Genomic DNA, 22,641 nt, shown 5'->3' on the forward strand with positions numbered 1-22,641 from the left:
AGTTGCCCCTCTTTCATGCACAGCATGTTCCCACTACAGTGCCTTTACAGGTAATTCTCACTTAACAATGGTAATCAGGACCGGAATTTCCATCACTAAGCAATGCAGTAGTATATCATGATGTCACATAAACCGCACTGCTGACCAATGACACTCCTGGAAATCCTGTTACCACTGTTAGGCCAGAATCACAGGTCATTAAGCCAGTTTCTCATGTGACCATGATTTGTGACTTCCTGCCAACCTCTAACAAGCAAAGAGAAAGCTGACAGGAAGTGGTAGGCCCTGGAAGACTCTTAAACAGGCTGGCAGGCAGATGAGTGCTATGGAATGTAGAGGGAATGCTGCAGTACTATGTGAGTGCAGGCATGTGAGGGAAGAGGTGTTGCAGCTCTGCATGAGTATGGGTGGGCATAGAAAGGGGCACTGTGGTGAGCTCTTTTACTCTGGAGCAGGCTCCTTGGGGGAAAAAGTGACAGCTGCAATTTATGGGAGCAATTTGCAACCTTCCTTGCTGGCTTCCCCATTGACTTTGCCTATAGAAAGAAGGGAATATCACAAATGGTGATCATGTAACTACAGGACACTGCAACAATCATCAGTATAAGCTAGTTACCAAGTGTCTGGATTGTGATCATGTTACCATGGTATATAACCAGAACTTCAAGGACTGACTGTAAATGCTACTCATGCAGTACAAACCTTCACTGAATGACTATTCATTAACAGAGGACTACCTATAATACTTTATTGAACTTGAAAATATTAAGAAAGATGTCATGCACTTCAGATCTTTGTAGGATGATTTGTGATAACTTACTAGTTCAGTTTATGCTTAAAATCCAAAGATGAAAGTTATCAGCATTGTATTTCTTGAATTGTTGTGGGAAATGATAAATGCAATATTTTATTGATTCAAACATCTAACAAATATAATAGACATATAAGTACCCTAACCCTATGCAGAGATGATAAAAATGTGTTAATGGTAGTGATACTAAGGGAAGCTACAATAAAACCAGCAAGAAAAATCAGCAAAAATCAGCATTAAAATACCAAAGCAAATCATATAAGCTGCTAAAATTACAATTGCTAAAATATAATTTGAGACAAATCTTCCCAGTGGATTCAGTTCCCATTTAAAAAATTCAATAAGAAAATTGCGTGAGTCTTGCTACAATTTTTCACTTCTATAATGTTTTATTTGGCTAGGCCTCATGGCATCAGGATAATTATTTTTTTGTGTCTATGTAATGATATATTGGAATAACTTTTGAAGGCGGGTAGAAAAGATGTTTCTAGGAAATGGTCACATAAGAGAGAGCCTAGACCACAGCTGCATAGTAGTCAGAGAAGGAGGCTTAGAAAGAACCCTTCCTAACTTCAGACAATAAGGGTGATTGATGCCATCTGTACCAGATAGACCAGAAAGGGAACATGACCAGGGAAACTAATTCTTTTTTATTATAAAGCAATATCTTATTTGAGTGTTCAAAAAATTCACAGAATCTTGCAAATCTCAGAATCTAGCAAATCTGAAAGTACAGTTCTTCCGCTATCACCTTTACAGACTGAGAACTATGCAGCTGCAAATTATGCTGTCTCTTATCTGAATATTCTCTGGACAGCATCTCTCTCCCAGCTCCCAAGGTTATTCCCACATACTATTACAACATATTTCTTCTGGACATATGACTATTTCTAGTGGAACAGACCAAATTCCTAGGTGTAAAACTTCAAAAGGCAAACTGGGATATCTTTAGATCAAATGTGCAAACTATGTTTGAGTTTATGGTGACAGACTGACCCAGAAGAATTTTCTGTACACTCATATAACGTTTTGCTTCTGCACCCAGATAGGCTATGTATCAAGAGTAGGCTACCAGGAAAAACAAACTTTGGCTACAAAGTTAACTGCTATGCTGAATGTGCAAAAGTGTCTCTGGAATGCAAAGCTGCATTACGTGAACATTCACTTCCTTGGAAAACCATTCTGTATATATTGATAATATCTGACCCCAGTGCCAGCAGATGACTTTACCCAATGGTTTCATGTAGATATTGAAAAAGGATCTAGAACTTGATTGCTCCTCTTCCGCTAACACCGACTGGAACTGGCCTCAGAGACAGGAGACCCACAAAATGGTGTCACTTCCTCTCATCTTCTTCAGCCAGTCCAGTTGCATATTGTGATGGTTGGGATTTGATGTTATCAAAAGCCACTGAGATCAAAGAGCACCACAATGGGTGCACCACTCCCATGCCACCTCTTCCAAAGGTCTTCAGTGAGTGCACAGTGAAACATGGATGCTGAATATTAGTCTAAAGCCCAACTGAAATAGATCCAGACAATCAGCTTCCTTCTGGGTTCTGTGCAACTGCAGTCCTGTCACCTTAACTATCTTCTCTAAAAAGACAAAGCTGGAGAAGGCAATTGTCCAAAATTATAGTATCGAAGATTTCTTGAGCAGTGTGCACTTCAAGACTGGAAGCATATCCCCTCCTTTAGAGAAACCAGCACCAGTGCATAGACTCAATTACAAGCCATCTCTCAGAAGCATTCATAATCAAGGATGTTCCTGGCAAATACGTGGGCAAATACACAATCCAAAGACCTAGTCCACATCTTCAGGAATCACAGGTTCAAACTGACAACCCTCAAGGCTGCCCCAGGCATCTCAATGGACTTGCCCATTTGGATTCCAATTCCAAGTAGATTTGAGTGACTTTATCCACCAGATAATTATAATATTATTCAGAGCAGCTCTGCAGATAGTCCTGTGGATTAATTTAGTTTATCTGGGGAATAAATTTTTTCAGATCCTTCTCAAAGTTAGACTCTGACTGGGCAATTAATTTATAAATTAATCCATATGTGATTGGGACAAGTCTATTATGTTGGATTTAAGTTTTGCACTGTAATCTTAAAACATCCACATAGGGAATGCAGTATCTGAACCAATATTTGTGGTGAATGGTATCGCTGAGGCAAGTGTGGTTATTCTGCCCCTCTTTAAGGTTACATGATAAATGACTTGCATTTAGTTCTTCTATCAGATGCAGAAATAAGTTCATACCTGGTGTTATATAGATTAAAAATAGGAAAGTGAATATAGCTATGAGAAAATTAATCTTTAATTAAATAAGAAGAATGGGGCGGTTCATGAGAATGGGGTTTTTCATTGGATAAGACAATAAGCATGAAAGCATGATCTGCAAAGAAGTTATCAGAAAATAAATCTGCACTTTTATAAAGAACAGACCATATTCATAGTTTAAGTTTCGACATGTATATTTACTTCAAAAGTCATTTGAAAGTATTGTATCCTACAGGTGATTAATAGATACAATCCTTCTCTGAGCTGATTACAAAATATCTCAAATAATACTTGGGAGGGCTAATCAGAAAACACTTTGGAAATTCTAGGGTCTTTAAAAATCTGCAGCTGAATATACTGTCTAATATCTGCATTCACTTCAAAGTCATTGAAGACTGAATGTCATTCTAGACTGAATGTCATTCTAGATGATGGTTTTGAGGTTAATTTATGATAAATCACCACCCCTTACAGTATTATGTAATAATTAATAGGAAATGGCCTATTGAGAATGAAAGTGTTTAGTTGAGGTTTATGCAGTCGGCTGAAATGTAGTTGGGACATAATATGCGATTTTTTTTAAATATAGCTATAAAAAGCAATGTATTTGTAATTTATGTGGAGGAAAAAATCTTGTTGGGTGCTGTTAAATTGGTAGTGCAGCTTTCTTATCCAAAGGTGGCAACTCTGCTCAAATGAGAATACCTCAAATTGTGGATATGAGGGACAAGAAAAGATGTTTTCCTCATATAGAATATAAAACTTGAAGCTATTTATACATATCTGAACATAGGAGTCAATCCTATTCTGATGATAGGAGTAAATATTTGGGAAATATTTTTATTTTCCAACCCTAAAGGGTATAAGAACTTCTGTTTGTCAGCATGATTTTCAACTATTCAAGTTAATGGCAATATTGTTAGTTTTTGAAAGGATTAGTGATGTCCAAATTGAAATAGTACTGAAAGAATGGGATGTAACACAAGACCTGGTGAATGAAATTTGTTCAAACATGCAGCTGAGGAGTGATTTATTGTGAGTGAGTTATTGCAATACAGTAAGTGGCAGTTACTTAAAGAAGCCCCACTGTTTTCCTTGTCCACAAATTAGCTATCCTGTTCCATGAAAATACTTTTTGAGTTTGAGTTAAGGAAGCAACAACATGTAACTAAATTTTATATGTTGCCATGTCCTTACTATTTCCTTAACTCAAATGTTTATTTTCTTGGGACTGCATGGTTACTGTGTGAGTTGAGGAAAAGATGCAGCTTTCCTGCTTATTTCATGAATAGTAAACAACATCTTTGGGAGCAACAGTAGAGCTTCTACTAGCTTTGCTTCATTATTCCCAAGAATAATAGCCTGAAAAAAAGATAGCATGCCTTGATTTATATGTTGTTAGCAGAATCAAGGAAAATTTCCCTGACAGTTTATGGCAAAAAAGGCATTTTAAAAAGTCATTTGTTAAAGCTATTTTACAGGATAAGGAGAAACTGGTTATTTGTTGACGGTTCTAATATAACTATGAACTAGAGCATAGCTACATTGAATTCTGTAAAACTGAGGGCACTATTATTGTTTTCTTTTACTTCATGGAGCTTAAAACATGGAGTGCATTTGTGATTTAGTCCTATTATTATTATTATTATTTTAATTTTTAAAACTCTGTAGTGTGATTGTGATGTGGTGTTTGGGGCACTGTGCTGGAGTAGCTTTCAAATTTCATTGTATTCGTGGAATGCAATGACAATAAAGTTATTCTATTCTATAAACAATATCCTAATTGTTTTCCTTTTTTCCATTTTAAATTCTAGACTCAGGTTGGCCGTTTTGCTCCTCAGTTTTCAGGATACCAACAACAAGATTCTCAGGAGCTTCTGGCCTTTCTTTTGGATGGCTTACATGAGGATTTAAACAGAGTAAAGAAGAAACCATATTTGGAGTTGAAGGATGCTAATGGGAGACCTGATTCGGTACATTCTAAAAAAAATCTTTTATAATTCAATATAGTGTTGAATTTGTAATTCATTTGTGTCGTAGAAGAAGGAGAAAAGGAAGAACAATCTTTTTTACTTGTCTTACTGAGAAGCATCTGTTTTCCTTTATAATACAAGCAGTAACCACTTTTTTGATACCTTATTCCATCCAGTTTTCCATTTACTAAACCTGAATAACTAGAGCTGATTTGATTACACTTTTTCTATATACAGTACATTGATTAGTATTAAGTGCATGAGATAGGCTTTATCCCAAGTTTAGAAATACCTCTCTCTTCTCTGACAAAAGAAATGTTAAGCACAGTTTTTTAAAATCAGATTTCTAAAGTTAGGAAAATTGGAATTGTTTAAGCCCTGCTTAAAATGTATTATACTGAATTGTTATGGGGTCACTGGCTTTACAAATTCGATAAATTAAACTAAACAGCCCTGTGACCTGTTGAGTCATCCTTTGAGAGAAAATAGTGCAGAATGAGTGGAATGAATATTAAATTAAATGACCATATTGACCACCAATGCTGAACAATCCTGTGATCATCTAAGGAAAGTATATATCATATTTTTTAAAAAAAAATTAGTGGCAAAAAAGTATGACATTTACCGTATTTGCCGGCGTATAAGACGACTTTTTTGCCCTGAAAAACATGCCTCCAAGTGGGGGTCGTCTTATACGCCGGGAGGACTCCGACTCCCACTTCGAGCTTGAGTTGCAGCCGGGAGGGAGGCTGGGGGAGCGGTGTGTGTGTGTGTGTGTGTGTGGCGGGTGTCACTCGCCACGCGCTGCGCAACCTTTCCCCCTCTTCCTTCCTTAGCGGTGTGGGGAGGAGAGGATTCGAAGATCCTCACGTGCGGCGTACTTTTTTTTTTTCTTTTTGCACGCAGGTTTTGCATGCGGGCGGCTGTAGGTTAAGGATGGGGAGCCCCGGGTGGGTTATCAGGTTTTACGGTGCTTCCAACATGTGCGAACGGTGGGAGAGCGGAGAAGAGAGAGAGAGCGCCCGCTGTGTGAAATCCTGCCGTCAAAGCAACACTGGGGAGGCAGGGTATAAATTTACCAGGTTAATGTAGCAATGGTGATTAATGCCCAGAACATTGTTTGCGGGTATTGGTGTGTGTGTGTGTGTGTGTGTGTGTGTGTGGTGGTGGTGGTGAGGAGAGTTGTCCTTTGAATGCGGAAAAGTAGGTGTGACCTTGTGTAGGAAAATAAAGAGATCCTTTTAGCGTGTTTGGCTTCTTTGCCTATTTCGTTCGTTTTGACGTGGAGATAATGGCCTTCGGGCGGGAGGGGAAGAAAACGGTAGCTGGATCATTTCAAATTTCACTTACTCTCCTACCTCACTTCAATATGTCTGAGCGACTCCAGATACTGGAAGACTTTTTGAATGAAAGTGTTACCTCCATATTTTTTTTTTAAGAGGGCCACTTGGGGAAAAAAAAAGATTCTAAGGAATTCCTTGTTTCTTGATTAAAGAGAAGGCATTGAATATACTGTTCCTTGGCAGCCTTTTCAGTGTCCGGGTTTTTGGTGTGTGTGTGTGTGTGAGAGAGAGAGAGAGAGAGAGAGAGAGAGATCAGCTGTATTGAGAAGAGAACGTTTCCTGTGTTCTCATTTTATTTACAACATATTTTACGCTTAATGGTAAGCAATGAAAAATATTTTTAAAACTCATTTTTAAACTCCATAGCTATTTGCATATTCTTGGTTCAAAATTGGATTAGCTCATTTCAAAATTGTCCAAAGCAGAAAAGTGCGTCAAAAAAAAAAAAAGTGCAAAAGTGGAAGGTGTGTGGAAGAGGGGTAGTCTTATACGGCGTAGTATATAACAAACTCTATATTTTGAGTGGAAATGTTGGGGGGTCGTCTTATACGCCCAGTCGTCTTATACTCCGGCAAATACGGTACATATCTAAGCAGATCAATATAATGATCACAAACAAGCAAAAAAGCAGTGGGAACAGAACTTCCAACTTCCTGCTGGCTTCCTCGCTCACTTTTCTTGCTTGATGTCAGGGAGTGGGAAATCAGTCATGTAACTCGGGACCCTGCAATGGCCACAACTTTGTTAATAAAACTAGTCAAAAATTGTGGAAATTTCAATTCCAGAGGAGTAATCAGTCCTAGATGTTTTACACATTCTTTAATTTGGGTGATATTAGATATTCTTGACTCAAAAATTGTGGTATAATACACCATTTGAGCTAACTTCAGAATATAAATGATAAATATGATGAGAGCTTTACTTGTATGTAAATTGTAAGCTATTATTTGATCCTGACTTGAACAAAATATTTTTGCTCAGAATTACCTGATCTGTGATACAATGACACACTTAATTTAAAATTGTACTTAAGACTTGTCATAGCCTTTGTGTATAATACTAATCCACAGTTATAGCTGACATAGTGTATTTTCTAATATCTTGATTTGTTTTATTTCTTAAGGATTGCGTTTGAGAAATTAAATACAGATGTTGATTTATTTTTATTTTTGGTTTAATTTGTGTTTTTCCATTGTAATGAAAACTTCAACAATAAAAATGAAAAAAGTATATACAGAATAGCAATAAAATAGAGAACCGATGGGGCCAAAAGGTCACTGAAACAGAAATATGTCTTATCTTATGAAGGGAAGTAATGAAAAAAGAAGCTAATTAAACCTTTCCTGTAAAGAATTCTAAAGCCCTTATGAAAGATGATTTGCTAAATTCTCACCAATAGTCTATGGTAGCACATGGCAAAGATGGTATAAGAGTATGTAATTTTTCAGATAACCTAGTCCTTAATCACACACAGCTGTTTGATTCTTCTAGCATCTATCTTAGGTTATATTACTTTGGGGTATATATATTTCGGTAACATTCCTGTAGAAGAAATCTGTTTCAACAATTTTACTGGACTGACTAGGTTTAATATTTGCTATTTCACTGCAATCTGTTTTTCTTATATAGGTGGTTGCAAAAGAAGCCTGGGAGAACCATCGATTGCGTAATGACTCTATAATTGTAGATATTTTTCATGGACTCTTCAAATCCACATTGGTCTGTCCCAAATGTTCTAAAATCTCAGTAACTTTTGATCCATTTTGCTATTTAACACTCCCTTTGCCCTTGAAGAAAGATCGATCCATGGAGGTGTTCTTGGTGTTTGCAGATCCACAGCGGAAACCTATGCAAGTAAGTAGAAATAGTGGTACTATAATCTGCCTCAGGACACTTCTTAGATCACTAAAATAATTCTACATCCAATCAAGGGAACTTGTCAAACATGGGAAAATCAGAAATCCATTTCAGTTCAAATGAATTAAAGTTGTTAAATTATTGTAAGCTTATGCAATAAGCTTATAATTGGGTAGGATTCTACCGGTTTGGACCGGTTCTATAGAAACGGTTATTATGATTCTGTGCAGTTCGGCAAATCATGCCCCTGGCTGGCCCCGCCCCTCTGCCCTCCCCTCCCCTCCCCGCCCAGTCAGTCCTTATTGTGCATGCCCAACATTGCTGACTGCATTTCCCCCCGCCCAGTCACTCTTTAAGGTATTTCTTTTTTCCCCCTCCCAATGATCAGCTGTGCCAGGATCCCCCTTGCTGTGTTATTGCTTCTCCCAGGAGGCTTCCCTGAGGCCCAGGAAGCAAAAAGGGGTACGGGGGGGCAGGGGGAGCTCCTCCCCCCTGCGCTCCATTTTTTTCCTTCCTGGGTGCCAGGGAAGCTTCCTGGGAGCAAAAATGCCCCCCCAGGAGGCTTCCAGTTGGCCCAGAAATGGAGCGTGGAGGGTGCTGCATGCCCCCCCAATATCTCTGTTTTTTTTTCCTTCCTGGGCCTCAGGGAAGCCTTCTGGGAGCAAAAACGCCCCCACCAAGAGGCTTCCCTGAGGCCCAGGAGGCAAAAAAAAATGGGGGGGAGGGTTTGCTGCCAAAAAAAGCCACACCCACCCAGTCACATGGCCATGGCCAGCCAGCCACGCCCACAGAACCAGTTGTTAAAAATTTGAATCCCACCCCTGCTTATAATATACAAGTATACAACATACAAGAATCTGAACTACTAACAGTCAAAGTAAATTGGTGATATTCAGTGGAATTCAAAGTGGGCTGGACTTAGATCTTTTGTGGGTGCAAAGAGGAGGCTGATGACACTCCCTTAGCCTACTCATCTCCTACAAAACTCGCTATTTTTCTTTTTTTTTTAAATTGGAAAAATGAGAAATCACTTGGGTGATATTGCTTTGCTATCTCTTTTGAAGTAAAATAATGAAAGTTAAATCTGTTGCTTTTTAAAATTTGTTTGTGAAATAAAGCAAATCTGAGCAATTTTATCCACTAGACATCAAGAATAATTCTCACAACCACCCTGCAAGCAATCATCTCAGTCCCTTTTAATTAAATAGGGACTGGGTAGCCCTGAACAGGTTTGCCAGGCAGAGAAACAAACACATTTTAGTGTGTTTAGTACATATTTTATTAGAGCCACTAATAAAGTCTCTAACCTCTGTATGATTGAATTAACTTCCATTTTTACTGCATTGGCATTGCAAGTGTCTCTTCCGCTGGTTTATCCTCCACAAATCCTCTGTACGGATATAGTGGGATTTGTGCACAGGGAGATCTAAGGCACTCTTCAAAGCGGCTGCTGCTACTTCATTCCAGGCAGCAACCAAGTCTTCAACTGAACCATCTGTCAAAGCCTCAAGAACAACCCCCAGCTAATTCTGTAAACAAAAATTTTAGGTGCCTGGGGCAGGCCTATTGAATAGGTTCAACCTCCCTACTAAAGATATTATGGTAAATTCCAGGGTTAATGGAATGATCCCTCCATGGCAAGGAAAAGGTGGAAATATTTCCCTAACACTAGATCATGTTGCCACTGACACACACAAAAAACACATCTAGCATGTGACAGACACCCACTTATTAATCAGACCTGCAATAAGCTAAATCAGGTCATGGTGAATATGAATTCCCCAGACTGACTCTGAATTTGCCCCTGGGGAGAATAGGTTGAAAATCCCTAGGACCATAAGCCTGAGGAGCTCCACTGTCAGTCCAAAGATGGCATTGAGCATCATTAAACACAGTGGAAGAATCAGTTTGGTCTTCTAAAAGCTTCATTGTTCAGCCTTTAGCACAGAGGATGCGTATAACTAGTAATTAAACTACATGGCAAGTCCTTTTCTAGTCATATCAGTAATGTGATTGGTGTGGTTATGGTAATTTATGTACTGATTATCACTGGCATGCAGAATCCGCAAATTGGGGTGGGATACAAAAACTAAAAAAATAATTAGCATAATAGTATTCAGATTCAAATAAGAAATCAACAGAGATAAACAAATGGATGTAACAGTGGATTAAAACAATTTGAGCAATTGGCTTTCATAAAAAGTAAGTGAAGCACTTGTTTGATTTCTGTGAATGTTTTTCCAAGGTAGCCTTACGTATAGTGCATTGCAATTATATTTTATTAAATAATTAAATCCCTTGTGACCAAAATAGATATCTTCCATTTTATGCTTAAATAACAAGAGAAAAAAAAAACATTTGAATATAAGACAGACTAATTAGACTGCTTGAAATGTGAATTTCTTAAGCCTTTTCTTTCTGTAGTAGGGGGTTACAACAAAATGATCTGTTGTAGGACAGATTTTTAGTATATTTTCAATGTTAAAAATTAGATGAAATCAGTAACAAGAAGTATTGAAAATGATTATAGTGAAAATCCTTTTACCTAGGGTTGTACTTTGTATAGTCAAAATTTAATGTTCTGTTTGCTTCCAGTTCCGAATAGTAGTGCCCATGATGGGTGGTATATCTGATCTGTGTGATGCACTGTCCAAAATTTCTGGGATCCCTGCAGAAAATGTAAGGTTAAAGCATAAACGTTTACCTTTTTTTTTAAAGAACTTGCAAGATGAATTTTTGAAGGTTAATGTTGCACTGTAAATAAATATATATGTATAGAATGAGTATGTTTTTCTGTTGAGAAAAGGCAAGGTAATATGTTTTACTGATTGAAAAAGAATTGTTCAGAATTATTAATCTGTTTTGCTTTTTATTAAGAATTGTTGAATTGTTTAAAAAATAAAAGCTTCTTAATTAAATATTAATCCAGTCAGAAATCTTGACATTTTATCCTTTAGCATGTTTGGACCAGAATTATAATTATCATTTCTCTCTTAATTGGTAGTTGGAGGAAATATAGTACTGAGTAGCTTCTGATGGGCAAAAATACTTTTGCAGAATTTGAACATTATAATTTTTCTGGGAGCAGATCTAGAAATACTAGAATGTAGCTAAATTAGAACCCTACTGTTGTTAAGCTTACTGCTATCTGCTACAAGTCCATTTCAGTCTGCTTTGTAAACCAAGCTACACTAATAGATTTTTTTAAAATAAAAAAATAGGTTTTGAATCTATGAACTGCAACAACTGCAATATTTTGGCAGAATCAGAAAGCACTTTCCTTTTCAGATAATTAGATGCTATTTATCAAACTAATTTTTTGATATACTGATATGCCATTATATCATTATTTGATACAATAATATCAATAATTGATATTGTTTTTACTTTGCCTCTGATCATCTGTTTTTCTTCATACCCTTACACCTTTTGAAACAGTTAATTACAGTGTTTTTTTATATGTATTTTGTACAATTTTGATATGAATATATGAATTCTGTTTAATTTGTCATACTGTGAACCACTTTCATAGAAGTATCTCGATACTGGCAAATATTGGACATTTCATCTGGTTTCTAATTAGTGTTCTTCAACTGTTTGCTATTTTAGATGGTAGTGACAGAGGTCTATAATCACAGATTCCAGAAAATTTTCCAAATGGATGAAGGCTTAACTCATATTATGCCAAAGGACAATATATTTGTGTGAGTAATCAAACATTCTAGAAGGAATAGATGCTAGGAAAATTAGCTGTATTATTCTTGACTAGTATACTGATAAAAGAAAAGGTGGCCTATAGTGCCACAGCTCCTTTAGTGATCTCCAGGGACAAGGCTCATACTGATTATTATGGTGATAATATTATCTTAGGATTTTTAAAGTTATTGAGCTATACTGACTCTTAATAAACTCAAACAAATATTCAATATTTTTTAAATCAGAGAAAAACTGCTGCATTCAGAATTGTAGGAAACTGACAACTGACAAGTAGTTTATACACACTGAGCATACAAAGATGAAATATTTTGAAACAAAACTAAATAGTTAAAATACTAATGCAAGTTCATGAATCATTTCACACGATATCCCTTTCTATCAATTATTTTTACGTGGCTGTGCATAGATTTGTAGTCATTTAGTTGTTGCTGAATATGATGTTCAGAGGATTATAAAATTGTAAAAAAGAATTACATTTTGAAACAAAGCATGTGAATGTTGCCTTACGTTTACTTCGGAGGGAGAATGTAGCAGTGAATCCATTGCTGGGGTGTAAATTAGTTTGGCATAACATTTTGTATTCATTTCATATAAATACAAATTCAGTCTATAGAATAGTGATCAATTTCATTATGTAAGGGTTAGTTGGAAAAGTTTCTACTTTTAGGCAAGGTTAGTTGTTGCATAAACCATATTATGACTAAACAAACTAATTCTCTTAAGTCTCAAGATACATAAACTAACAGACTGTTTTCCATAAAATCTTTCAGTGATGTTGTCTATTGTCATGGATATTTTAATCTTCTGATAAAGCAAAGGTTTTTTGGATCTAGTACACCTAAAACCTGCCAGTTGCCTTTTTGAAAATGCTTTTTGAACTGTATGAGTTTAGGGAAACAATTCATACAAATATATCAGAATGTGATTTTTCTTAATATCTTTATTGAAGTCCTACAAATGGAAATTATCTTTTGAATTTTAGGCTCTAAGAGAAAATTCAAAACATTTATGTTCTGTTTTTTCTTATTTTGTATATATGTATAAAAATTTACATCTTGTTCTTATACATTTGGATAAATAATTGATTTAGCAATTTTTTCCAATCATACTTTAGAACCCAAGATACATTTTATGCTTCTAAGCATATGTAAACATGTAGTTTAGAATCCTGTAATTGTTCTTCTGTATTTCATGAACTTTTTAATTCCTGTCCTCTTAGGTATTTAATCTCTAGTGCTTGTGCACAAACAATAAGTCAAAATTCATTTAAAGTCCCATTCTGGTTTGCCAATCACAAGCCCTATTGCAAGGCTAGTGTAGAAAGTAAGGAAGATGACCTTGACAGATCACTTACCAAAGTGGTAAGAGAAAAATATGGTTAAAGTCCCAAACAAGGCAGAAAGTGTGCTTAAGCAGCTCAGTCAGACATCTACCTAATTCAGGTGGGTATGAGAAAGGGAAGAGGCATAGCCCAATCAGACTTGCAAAATTCTGTTTTTATAGCCATTTGTAACAAAAGTATTGTTAGTCTTCTTATAGAGGAGATTCTTGGACCAATTTATCAAGTGGGGCTAACCAGATCCAAGCATAGGAATGGGGTGCGCAGTCAATGCAAGGTGGTGAAGATTAGCAGGGTGCAGGAGAGGGTGTGGAGCGCAGGGCAGCAAGGGCAACTGGGGCTTTGCACAATGGTGCTGGCATGTCTAGCCACAATGTGGGGATTGAGGTGGCATTTCTCATTGATGGCAACGGCACTGGGACTGAAGTAGAGGTTCGATGTCTTCAGCAGTCTCAGACAGCTGCCATCACTCCCAGGCCTCTATTTCAGCCCCAGTACTGCCACTGTGTACCATTATGGAGGATGGCTCAAAGGCATAGATGAGACGGGAGAGATAGGCAGATGGAGGAGTTTCAGAACTCCCAAAGTTTTAAGTGCTGCTGGGCTGAATGGGGCAACTGATGCTTCCTGGGACATGGCAGCTTTGCATCACACTGCTGCGCTTTAGCCAACTCACAAATGGTCTATGCCAGGCCTCCCCAACATCCCTGCAGCACTCTTGTAGCTGAAACTCTCCCCATTTAATAACTCACAATTCTCAGTTAACAACAGCTGGGCATACAGGGATTGTGATCACTAGGCAATGCAGTCATGTGATGTCTCAGTTTTTGATTTCATCATATAGCGATGGAAATCCCAGTTCCAATTGTGGCTGTAAGTTTACCTGTACTAATATTGAATTCACAACTAGCAAAATCAGGAGGCAAGCTGTTCCATTGATTAATTGTTCTCACTATCAGAACATTTCTCCTTATTTCTAGGTTGGATCTCTCTTTAACAAGCTTCCACCTATTACTTCTTCTCCTGTCCTCTGGTGCTTTCAATTCCCTCTTTTCTGTGACAGCCCCTCAAGTACTGGAAGACAGTTATCATGTCTCCCCTCTAATTATTCTTTTCAGAAGGCTAGACACATGTAGCTCCTTCAACAGTTCATCATACATTCATCAATTCCAGACCCTTTATCATCTTTATCTTTTCTACACATTTTCTAGACTCTCAGCATCATTTTTGTATCGTGGTGATCAGAACTACATGCAGCATTCCAAGTCTGGCCTCACTATTTGATAGTAATAAAGATGATCTGCAAATCAGGGTGACAAAATTAATCAACTTGGATTGCTTGTGCTGAATTCCTCCAGGCTAAACTAAGATAGGCATTCAGCACACAGCTGGACACTTATTTTTTTTCCCCTTAGGTTCCATGATGTCCAGCCCCACTAGGCTCCTGCTCCGATGTAAGGCCCCAGCATGTGCCATCATGGTGATGACATAAATCACCAAGGATCCTGCTGGAGCATGGAGCCAGGCTGCAAGGGGTCAGGTAAGTGCCTGTCAGATTGCATTGCCCAAGCATACAACTTCTTTGTTGTTGTTTTCTTCCTTTCATCTATTATTTGGCATTGGAACCTGAGGCCTAGGAAAGTTAATAATACATTTGAGTGCTTTGGATATTTTAGCCTGGATAATGGAGGTATTCAGCACATATGCTTAGAATTGATTACATTTTGTCAAAACGTTTTGCAGGTCATCTTTATTTTATAAAAAATTATAACACTTCAGTGAATGCCATATTTTCTCATGTTATCTACTTTCCCGATTTATTAAGTATTTTAAATATCCAGAAGAATGTGAACAATAGATGATTGAGTAGTTACTGATATTTTAATTTAATATCTGAAACATAAAAGTTATCCTTCTGCTCTTGCGTTTGATCTTTCTAAATAGCCGGCATCTATTTTATGGGGGATGTACAGCTAGGACAGAATATGTTGCTAGGAATGTTGTTTCCTTAACTTACACATCCTGAAGCAGAATATCCCAGGGAAAATTCTAAAGGCAGTCTTCGCAGAACAATCCTAACTGTGGCCAGCAACTCTGCTGCTAAGCAAAGCAATCTAAATGGGAAATCAGTGATCATGACTGTGCTTTCTGGCTGGAAAGAGATAAGAGAAGTCTGTTCAAGATCTTTTTCTTTTTGTCTCCTAACCACTCCCCTGCCCTTGGGAATGCTCAAGTGCCTGTTTGAGGGGTGGGAGCTGCTGGTGCAGTACACATATAGCATACTCACTTGAAATCCCTTTCTCTCCAATCTCTCTGCTGGGGCGGGGGGGGGAGCTAACATTTTTTGTAGAACACCTTGTTTGCCTGACTTTTTCCCCACTGCCAATGTGATTGCATTATTTTTGATGTGTAAAAGATGAAACAGTTCTCTTGAACTATCTTCCTCTTCAGTTTCTCTGATCCAAGAGGCAGTGGAGGGAGATAGCCCCATGAGCTCTGTGAGGCAGTGTATAGGTCTAAATTCTATTGCTATTGCTATGCTATGAAGAAAGGTCAGGCAAATGAGAGAATGCCTAAAGAAATTGTTTGCTTTTTTCTCACCAACCTTCTCTCACAGAGTGGAGAGATTGGAGAGAAAGAGATAAAAAGATAGTAAGAGAGATTGGAGAAGAGATTTAAAGGGAGTATTGTAGGCTGTTTGCATAGCACATCTATGGCTCTTAACCTTGGGCCGCCAGCATGATTACATTGCTTTTAACCATATACTTTATTTCCTTACAATCCCTTTATTTCCAATCTCTCTGCTCTGCAGAGGGGAAAAAAAAGAAAAATACAGGTCAGGCATGGGACATTGTGTACTGATTATAATGGTTATCATCTGACTCAGAAACACCACAAAGGTGGTAAATATTTTTAAATGGCTGTATAGCTATTTTTTTAGTACTGTTGTAACTTTAAATGGTTGCTGAATGAATGATCAGTAAGGACTACCTTTTCTGTCTTTTATAATTACTGGCTGAATGTATAAAGACAGACAGGCAAACTCTACAAAGTCTTCCATACAAAGTTTCTTTATTGGATTATATTAGGCATCCTCAAAGTAAATCACAGTTATGTCGAGATCCATCTAATGTCCAATTCTTTGCATAGCTGAATTCATAGTGTAAAAAGACAGTTCTCTTCATCCCACAACGATAGAGCGGAGGGAGCCAGCATGCTGCTGGGTCCAGGCAAGGAAAGGGAACAAAGGGCTTCCCCCAACCCAACCAAGGGTCAATCCAATGACCAATCAGGATTACAGATGTGACCACATGACATGGACTACATTTCCCATGATGCCTTAACTACATTTACCATGATGCATTCCCTTAAGGGGACAGCTCCCAATTCCTAACTATCCCACTTCCCAATTAACTATATACTATCTGGACTGCACACTACCTGTACTTTCCTTATCATTAGTTGGAAATGTCATCCCAATCTAATTGAAGCATAATTTCCAATGGGGGAGAAATTATTTGGCAAATCTCCACAATATCCATGTCAATGAATGTGATTTTGTGCAGTGGACAGCCAACGACCATTAAAACAATAAAACTACCATTAAAACAATTAAACAAAGGAAAAGTCAAGATTACAGCAGAATAATAATACAGCCATTTTGCAGGCTGTCCATGGGATCCTCAAGACTGTATGAAGAAACAAGTGGTAAGAGCCTTCAAAGCAGAGGTGGTATTCAGCAGATTCTGACTAGTTCTGGAGAACCGGTAGCAGAAATTTTGAGTAGTTCAGAGAATTGACAAATACCACCTCTGATTGGCCCCACCCCCATCTATTCTCTGCCCTTCCGAGTCCCAGATGATTGGCTGGGTCTTCTTTTGTTGCCCTTTACAGGAGAAGGGAGCTGGAAAGCAGGTTAGTGGGGTGGGGAGGGAATGGGATTTTGCAGTAACCTTCCCCCAGGAGTGGGAAGGGAATGGAGATTTTACAGTATCCTTCCCATGCCATGCCCACCAAGCCATGCCCACAGAACCGGTAGTAAAAAAATTTGAATCCCACCACTGCTTCAAAGGTTACATCTTCTGGGTCTTCAGGTGAAATTCTGGCTGACGGGACCTGCAATATAATCCTCCTGCTGGATCTGATGGAACAATTAGATATAATCGTGAAGAGGTGTTCCCTCAAATAATCTGGTCAAAACCAGCACCTTGAATTGAATCTGGAAGCAGACCATCAGTCAATGTAGTTTGTAGAACAGAGATACAGTGTGTACCATACTAAGGACACCCATAACTGTGCAGCCACACTTGGCACTACCTAAAGCTTCTGATGCTCTTCAAGAGCAGTTCCATGTAGAGCATATTATAGTAATCCACTCTGGAGATGACGACAACTGTGATTAGAGCCTTTTGGTTCAGGGAGGGGCAAAACTGCTGCATAATACATAAGTATACAGGGGCCCTCCTAGCCATGACTGTTCACCTGTTCCTCGAGCAGGAATGGTGATTCTACAAGACCCCCAGATTATGCACCAAGTCTAAAATGGTAAAGGCCTAGATCCAGAAAGCCCCAAATGCAGAGACACTCAGTCCTTCTTCATTGCAATGCTATCTCACCCTATGGTTACCTCATCTAGCAGTTCAGGTAAATGTAAAATACTGCAGGAATGGAGAGAGAATAAACCCCATGAACCCCACATACCAGCCCTGTATAAAGCACAATATTGTGCCATCCACTTTCACTTCATGGAGTCAATCCAGAAGGATATCATGGTCACTGATATTAAAGGCTGCTGAGAGGTCAAGTAGAACAAGAACAGATACACTACCCTGGAACCGCTCCCACCAAGGATCATCCAAAAGTGCAACCAATGCCGTTTCCACCCCATGCCTGAATCATACAGGAGCCCAGATAATTCACTTCATCCAGGGTTGTAGATAAGGTTCAACTATTGGGTTCATAGTGTTCTTTGAACGTGGTTGTTTCCTTGCAGACATTTCATTTCTGGACGAGATAATATCAGCACGTGAAAGAGTGCAGTTTGTTAACTACTCATATAACTTGCCCTTCAGGCATTTTATTTTATTATTATTTTTTAAAAAAATTTCTTTATCACTCATCTCACCAATGCAGTGACTCTGGGTAGCTTGATTATTCATAATTCCTTGATTAGGATATTATTTCTACATCAGTTGTTTATATATTGCTTTTTCCTGCTTATCTGTGTTGCCTGTTAGGAAGGCTGCACTCTTAGCTGTTCGTTTCCTTCCTTGAGTTTTGGTTGTATTTGTTAAAAATGGTATGGTGGTGGTGGTTTGCTATATGTCTGCTGATGACTGATTTGTCTGAATGCCAAGCTTTCAGAAATTCCCTAGCATTTTTGGATTTAAGCTTGGTGTCAAATGTCGACAGTTTCCTAGTTAAAACTGTGGTTGAATTTTTATTCGTTTTGAGATATTAATGAATTTTCATCAGCCAGAAACATAGTATAGTGAGTTACAGGTTGATCTGGACTTCTGAAATTAATTTTGTATAATTCATTATTTAGTTCCTGAATACCCTTTTGACATTTTGAGAATTAATTTTTTGAGAAGGAAGAGCAACATTCTCCTCCATAATATTCACCACTCAAAATATGTATTGCTAAGCTCGCATTCTGTGCCAAATCATACTTTATAAACTGTTATTGTTAAACAAGTCACAGTGGATTACAGCATTATAATACTGTTTCTGCATGCCCAATAGATTCAAGCTGAGGCTGTGCACTCCAGGTCACTCAGTTAAATGCTTTCTTCCTGTGGATTGAGGAAACATGCCTTTTGTGCCATGCCCCTATCCTCTGGAGCAACATCCAAAAGATAGATAGACAGCACCCACTTTACTGGGATTCCAAAAAAACCTTAAGACCTGGCTTTGTTCCCAAACGTCATCTGCTTCTTAACTATCGGTGAAGCTCCTGTCATATTTCTGTACTTTTTGTTATTCTAGTTGTTTTAATCCAGGCTACCTGTTTATTAAAATTAAGTTAAAAATTAAATTCGGCACAGGGCTGAAGGGAAGAGCCAATTTGGGGGGGGGGTGGTGTCATTTCTAAATGCCAGCATGGTCAGTACCACCCAAATCTTGGGAACAGGAGACGTGCTGTTCCACCAGGCAGTCTTAGCCACATAGAAGTCACAGGTCCTGAGTCCCAAGAGATGTCACTGCTTAATAGACAAGACTTGACATATGCTAACTATCTGACTTTTTAGGGTGGGTAAAAATAATTGGAGATAGAGGGTCTCTCAAATGTTCTGTTCCTTAGCCATAAAGGGTTTTAGGGGTGACAATCAACACCTTTTACTGAATTCAGAAGCTACCAGTAAAAAGTGCAGCTCACCTAGTACTAAGGTCACCCATAATTATGTACACTGCTGAATTCTGGACTAGCTGGAGTTTTTGAATGATTTCCATGTACAGAATAGTTCAAATGAGGGTGCACTAAGGAATGAGTGATTATATAGTTGGGGTGCCTGAATTTGTTCAAAGGTCCTCCAGCCATGGCTGCCACCTGTTCCTCAAGCAAGACTTCAACTGCAGGAGGTTCCCCAAATTACACACCAGTTCTTTCTGGGATGGTGCATCCTCATCCATAACTAGAGGTGGAACAGCTAACCATGATTACAGTAGTTAGGTCACCAAGAGTAGGTTATATCATTAGAATTATGTGATGCCTTATCCTGTGTGATTCTCAAGATAGCATTCTTCAGAGCTTTATATATATATATTAAACAGGAGGCGTGATCTCTAACAGTTAAGCACAGAGTGAAAATACACTAGTATGGTTATATAAATTATTGACATCATCTAATTCTTGAGGGGAAGCAGAACATTTTTTAAATATTTTTTTGAAAGTACAAATAATAACTATTGAAAATCAAAGAGTATGTGTTTTATTCCAAATTGTTCAAGAGAAAATAGTTAGTCTTTTTTAATATGAACTAAAAAGAAAAGTAAAGTATTGAACAACTTTTACCTCTTGAAGAAAAAAGAAAATCTCCAGAACAGGAAAAGATCAGTAAGGGTTTTGGCAGCAGGTTCAAATGGTAACTATAGGTTGTTTGAGCAGTCATATCTGAATAGAAGTATGAACTGTTATAACTGAACTCAGCCATAGGTAGAATATCAGGCCAGTTGTTTGGTGATAGTTAACATCGCAACCAAGGTATTGCTCTAAAATATTACACGTCGTCGTCTTCTTGATTTCTTAATCCAGCTGCAGATAGTACAGAACAGACAGAGCTTCAATTTAATAGTTGATGTACGATTTTCTGAAAACTGTGTAATAGTGTGCCTCTGTCAGAAGTGATTGGGCAAGCCATGATTTCAGAAAACTTGTTGAATTATTAGACCTGCTGTCTCAGAAGTGGTGAGGGAATGAAATGAACCATTTTAGACAACTGTCTGGTACCACTAAAATGGCATCTAGGTTCTTGGATGGGCTAGTCCAAATGCAATTATTTGATCCCTCAAAAAAAGAGGAATATATTTGATTAGCAACAATGCATTCCTCTTTTCTAGAGGGAACAAGTTCTTAGTTCGTTCGTTTGAAAAAAAAATAGGATAAAAATCAATAATTTGAAAAAAGGGAGAGTAGCAGTAAGTCAAAGAGGATCAGAAGGAACATCATCTGTTCATAATAGATTCTGTCTAGCTGTGTTCTGTTCTGTTATGCATTAGTATATCAAATAAAGAGCAACATATCACCTCTCTGAATAACTCTGTGTTGAATTATTCCTACAGTTAAGAAATATTTTTCTGACTTTCAGTTGGAATCTGCTTCATATGAATTAAATATATGTTCTTCCACCTGAAATGATAGTGAACAGCTTTTGATCTTCTCTCTCTTCTTGCAGATATGAAGTTTGTAAACCAACCGAAGGTAGTGCTGAATATGTCACACTCTCAGTTTACTTCAGAGAAAAGAAAGCAAGACAATCCAATGCTACCCCAGGGACAGTTCTTTATGGCCAACCGCTGCTCATTGCTGTACCCAAACACAAACTCACAATAGATTATTTGTACAACGTTATATTGGAACGAATTGGGTAAGTATAGTTCCCATCTTGACATACTATTCATGTGGTTATAAACATTCATTCAAGTATTCTGCATTACAGGTGGTCCTCAACTTATGACAGTGCACTTAACAACTATTCAAAGTTACAATGGATTTGAAAAAAGACCAACCTCAAATGATCACATTTCATGTGCTGGGCATCTGGCTCACATTTATAATCGGTTGCAGCATCCTGTGGTCACATCATGTTTTGTGACACTTTTTGCCGTTTTCTGGCAAAAAACCACTCCTTGGTTAAGCTGAATTTGAATTTATGACCATGTGATTCATTTAATGACTGCCATAAAAACAATTGTAGAATTGAGTCTGCTGATTTGACTTTTGACTGCAACAAATTATAACCAAAATTTCAGGGTCTATCTACTACTTTTAGTATCGTAACTGAAGAGTAATGCTGTGGTGTGTTCTCACAAACATAACACATCTTCCTCTGGTAAACGTCCAACTTTTGTTTTTTAAAGGGAAACTTTATAGATTCCAAACTCTAAAACAACAGCAACCTACTTGGATGAAAGGTATTAAGTTATTGAAGCAGCCAAGCTTCTAGAATGTCAGTAGCAATGCAGACATTCAGTGGCCATAATCTGTATATTATGTTTATGCTTCATTCACACGGATAACAGTCACTATCCTCCATGAAGTCCTTTCTAGTGTTTTAAGTAGAATTATTTCTATACTGCACACTGCCTATTTAATAGTTAAAAGAAGTGAAAAAAGTTCTTTCTTTTGAAAAAACATATTCTATATAATGACTCATTCTTCGTATTTCTCAATGCACCTTAGATACTTTTGTATTAATATAGCTTCCCAATTTTCAAAACAGGGATTTAAGTGTTGTTATTTCAAGTTTAATATGAGTTATTGTGAAGTTATAATATACCCCTGCTGTTATATTATGTTTTACTGTGCTTACAGTTCTAATCCTTCCATTTTTTCTTTAAAGCAATATTGACCTAAGAATATTTAATATTAATATATTTAAATACCGGTGATCAGAATGAGTAATAAGCAGTCATTGCTATCAGTTTTGGAAGTAATTATTTTTGTTTATTGATTTGGCTGATTTTCTAATAATGGACCAACTTATTTTTTAGACGCTATGTAAAAATTAATTTAAAAGAAGAATATTCTGACGTGCCTCTGGACAGTGACACTTGCAATGGCTTCACCAATATATCTGAAGGTAAATTCTTCA

The 22,641-nt window shown here is 37.6% G+C and overlaps 1 protein-coding gene across 1 annotated transcript in view; it reads left to right on the forward strand.

Annotated features, from left to right (window-relative positions):
• The window catches only part of USP4 (ubiquitin specific peptidase 4), a 53,322-nt gene that overhangs the window by 21,452 nt on the left and 9,229 nt on the right, over positions 1–22,641 (forward strand). The window contains exons 10-15 of the mRNA XM_026673311.2: positions 4,913–5,071; positions 8,044–8,268; positions 10,867–10,950; positions 11,881–11,975; positions 21,223–21,414; positions 22,541–22,629. Coding sequence (XP_026529096.2) covers positions 4,913–5,071; positions 8,044–8,268; positions 10,867–10,950; positions 11,881–11,975; positions 21,223–21,414; positions 22,541–22,629 — 844 coding nt within the window. The remainder of the gene's footprint in view (positions 1–4,912; positions 5,072–8,043; positions 8,269–10,866; positions 10,951–11,880; positions 11,976–21,222; positions 21,415–22,540; positions 22,630–22,641) is intronic.

The sequence above is a fragment of the Notechis scutatus genome, chromosome 2, assembly GCF_049901735.1.
Source record: "Notechis scutatus isolate UNSWTSFEM ecotype Mainland chromosome 2, rNotScu1.2, whole genome shotgun sequence".
Lineage (NCBI taxonomy): Eukaryota > Metazoa > Chordata > Lepidosauria > Squamata > Elapidae > Notechis > Notechis scutatus.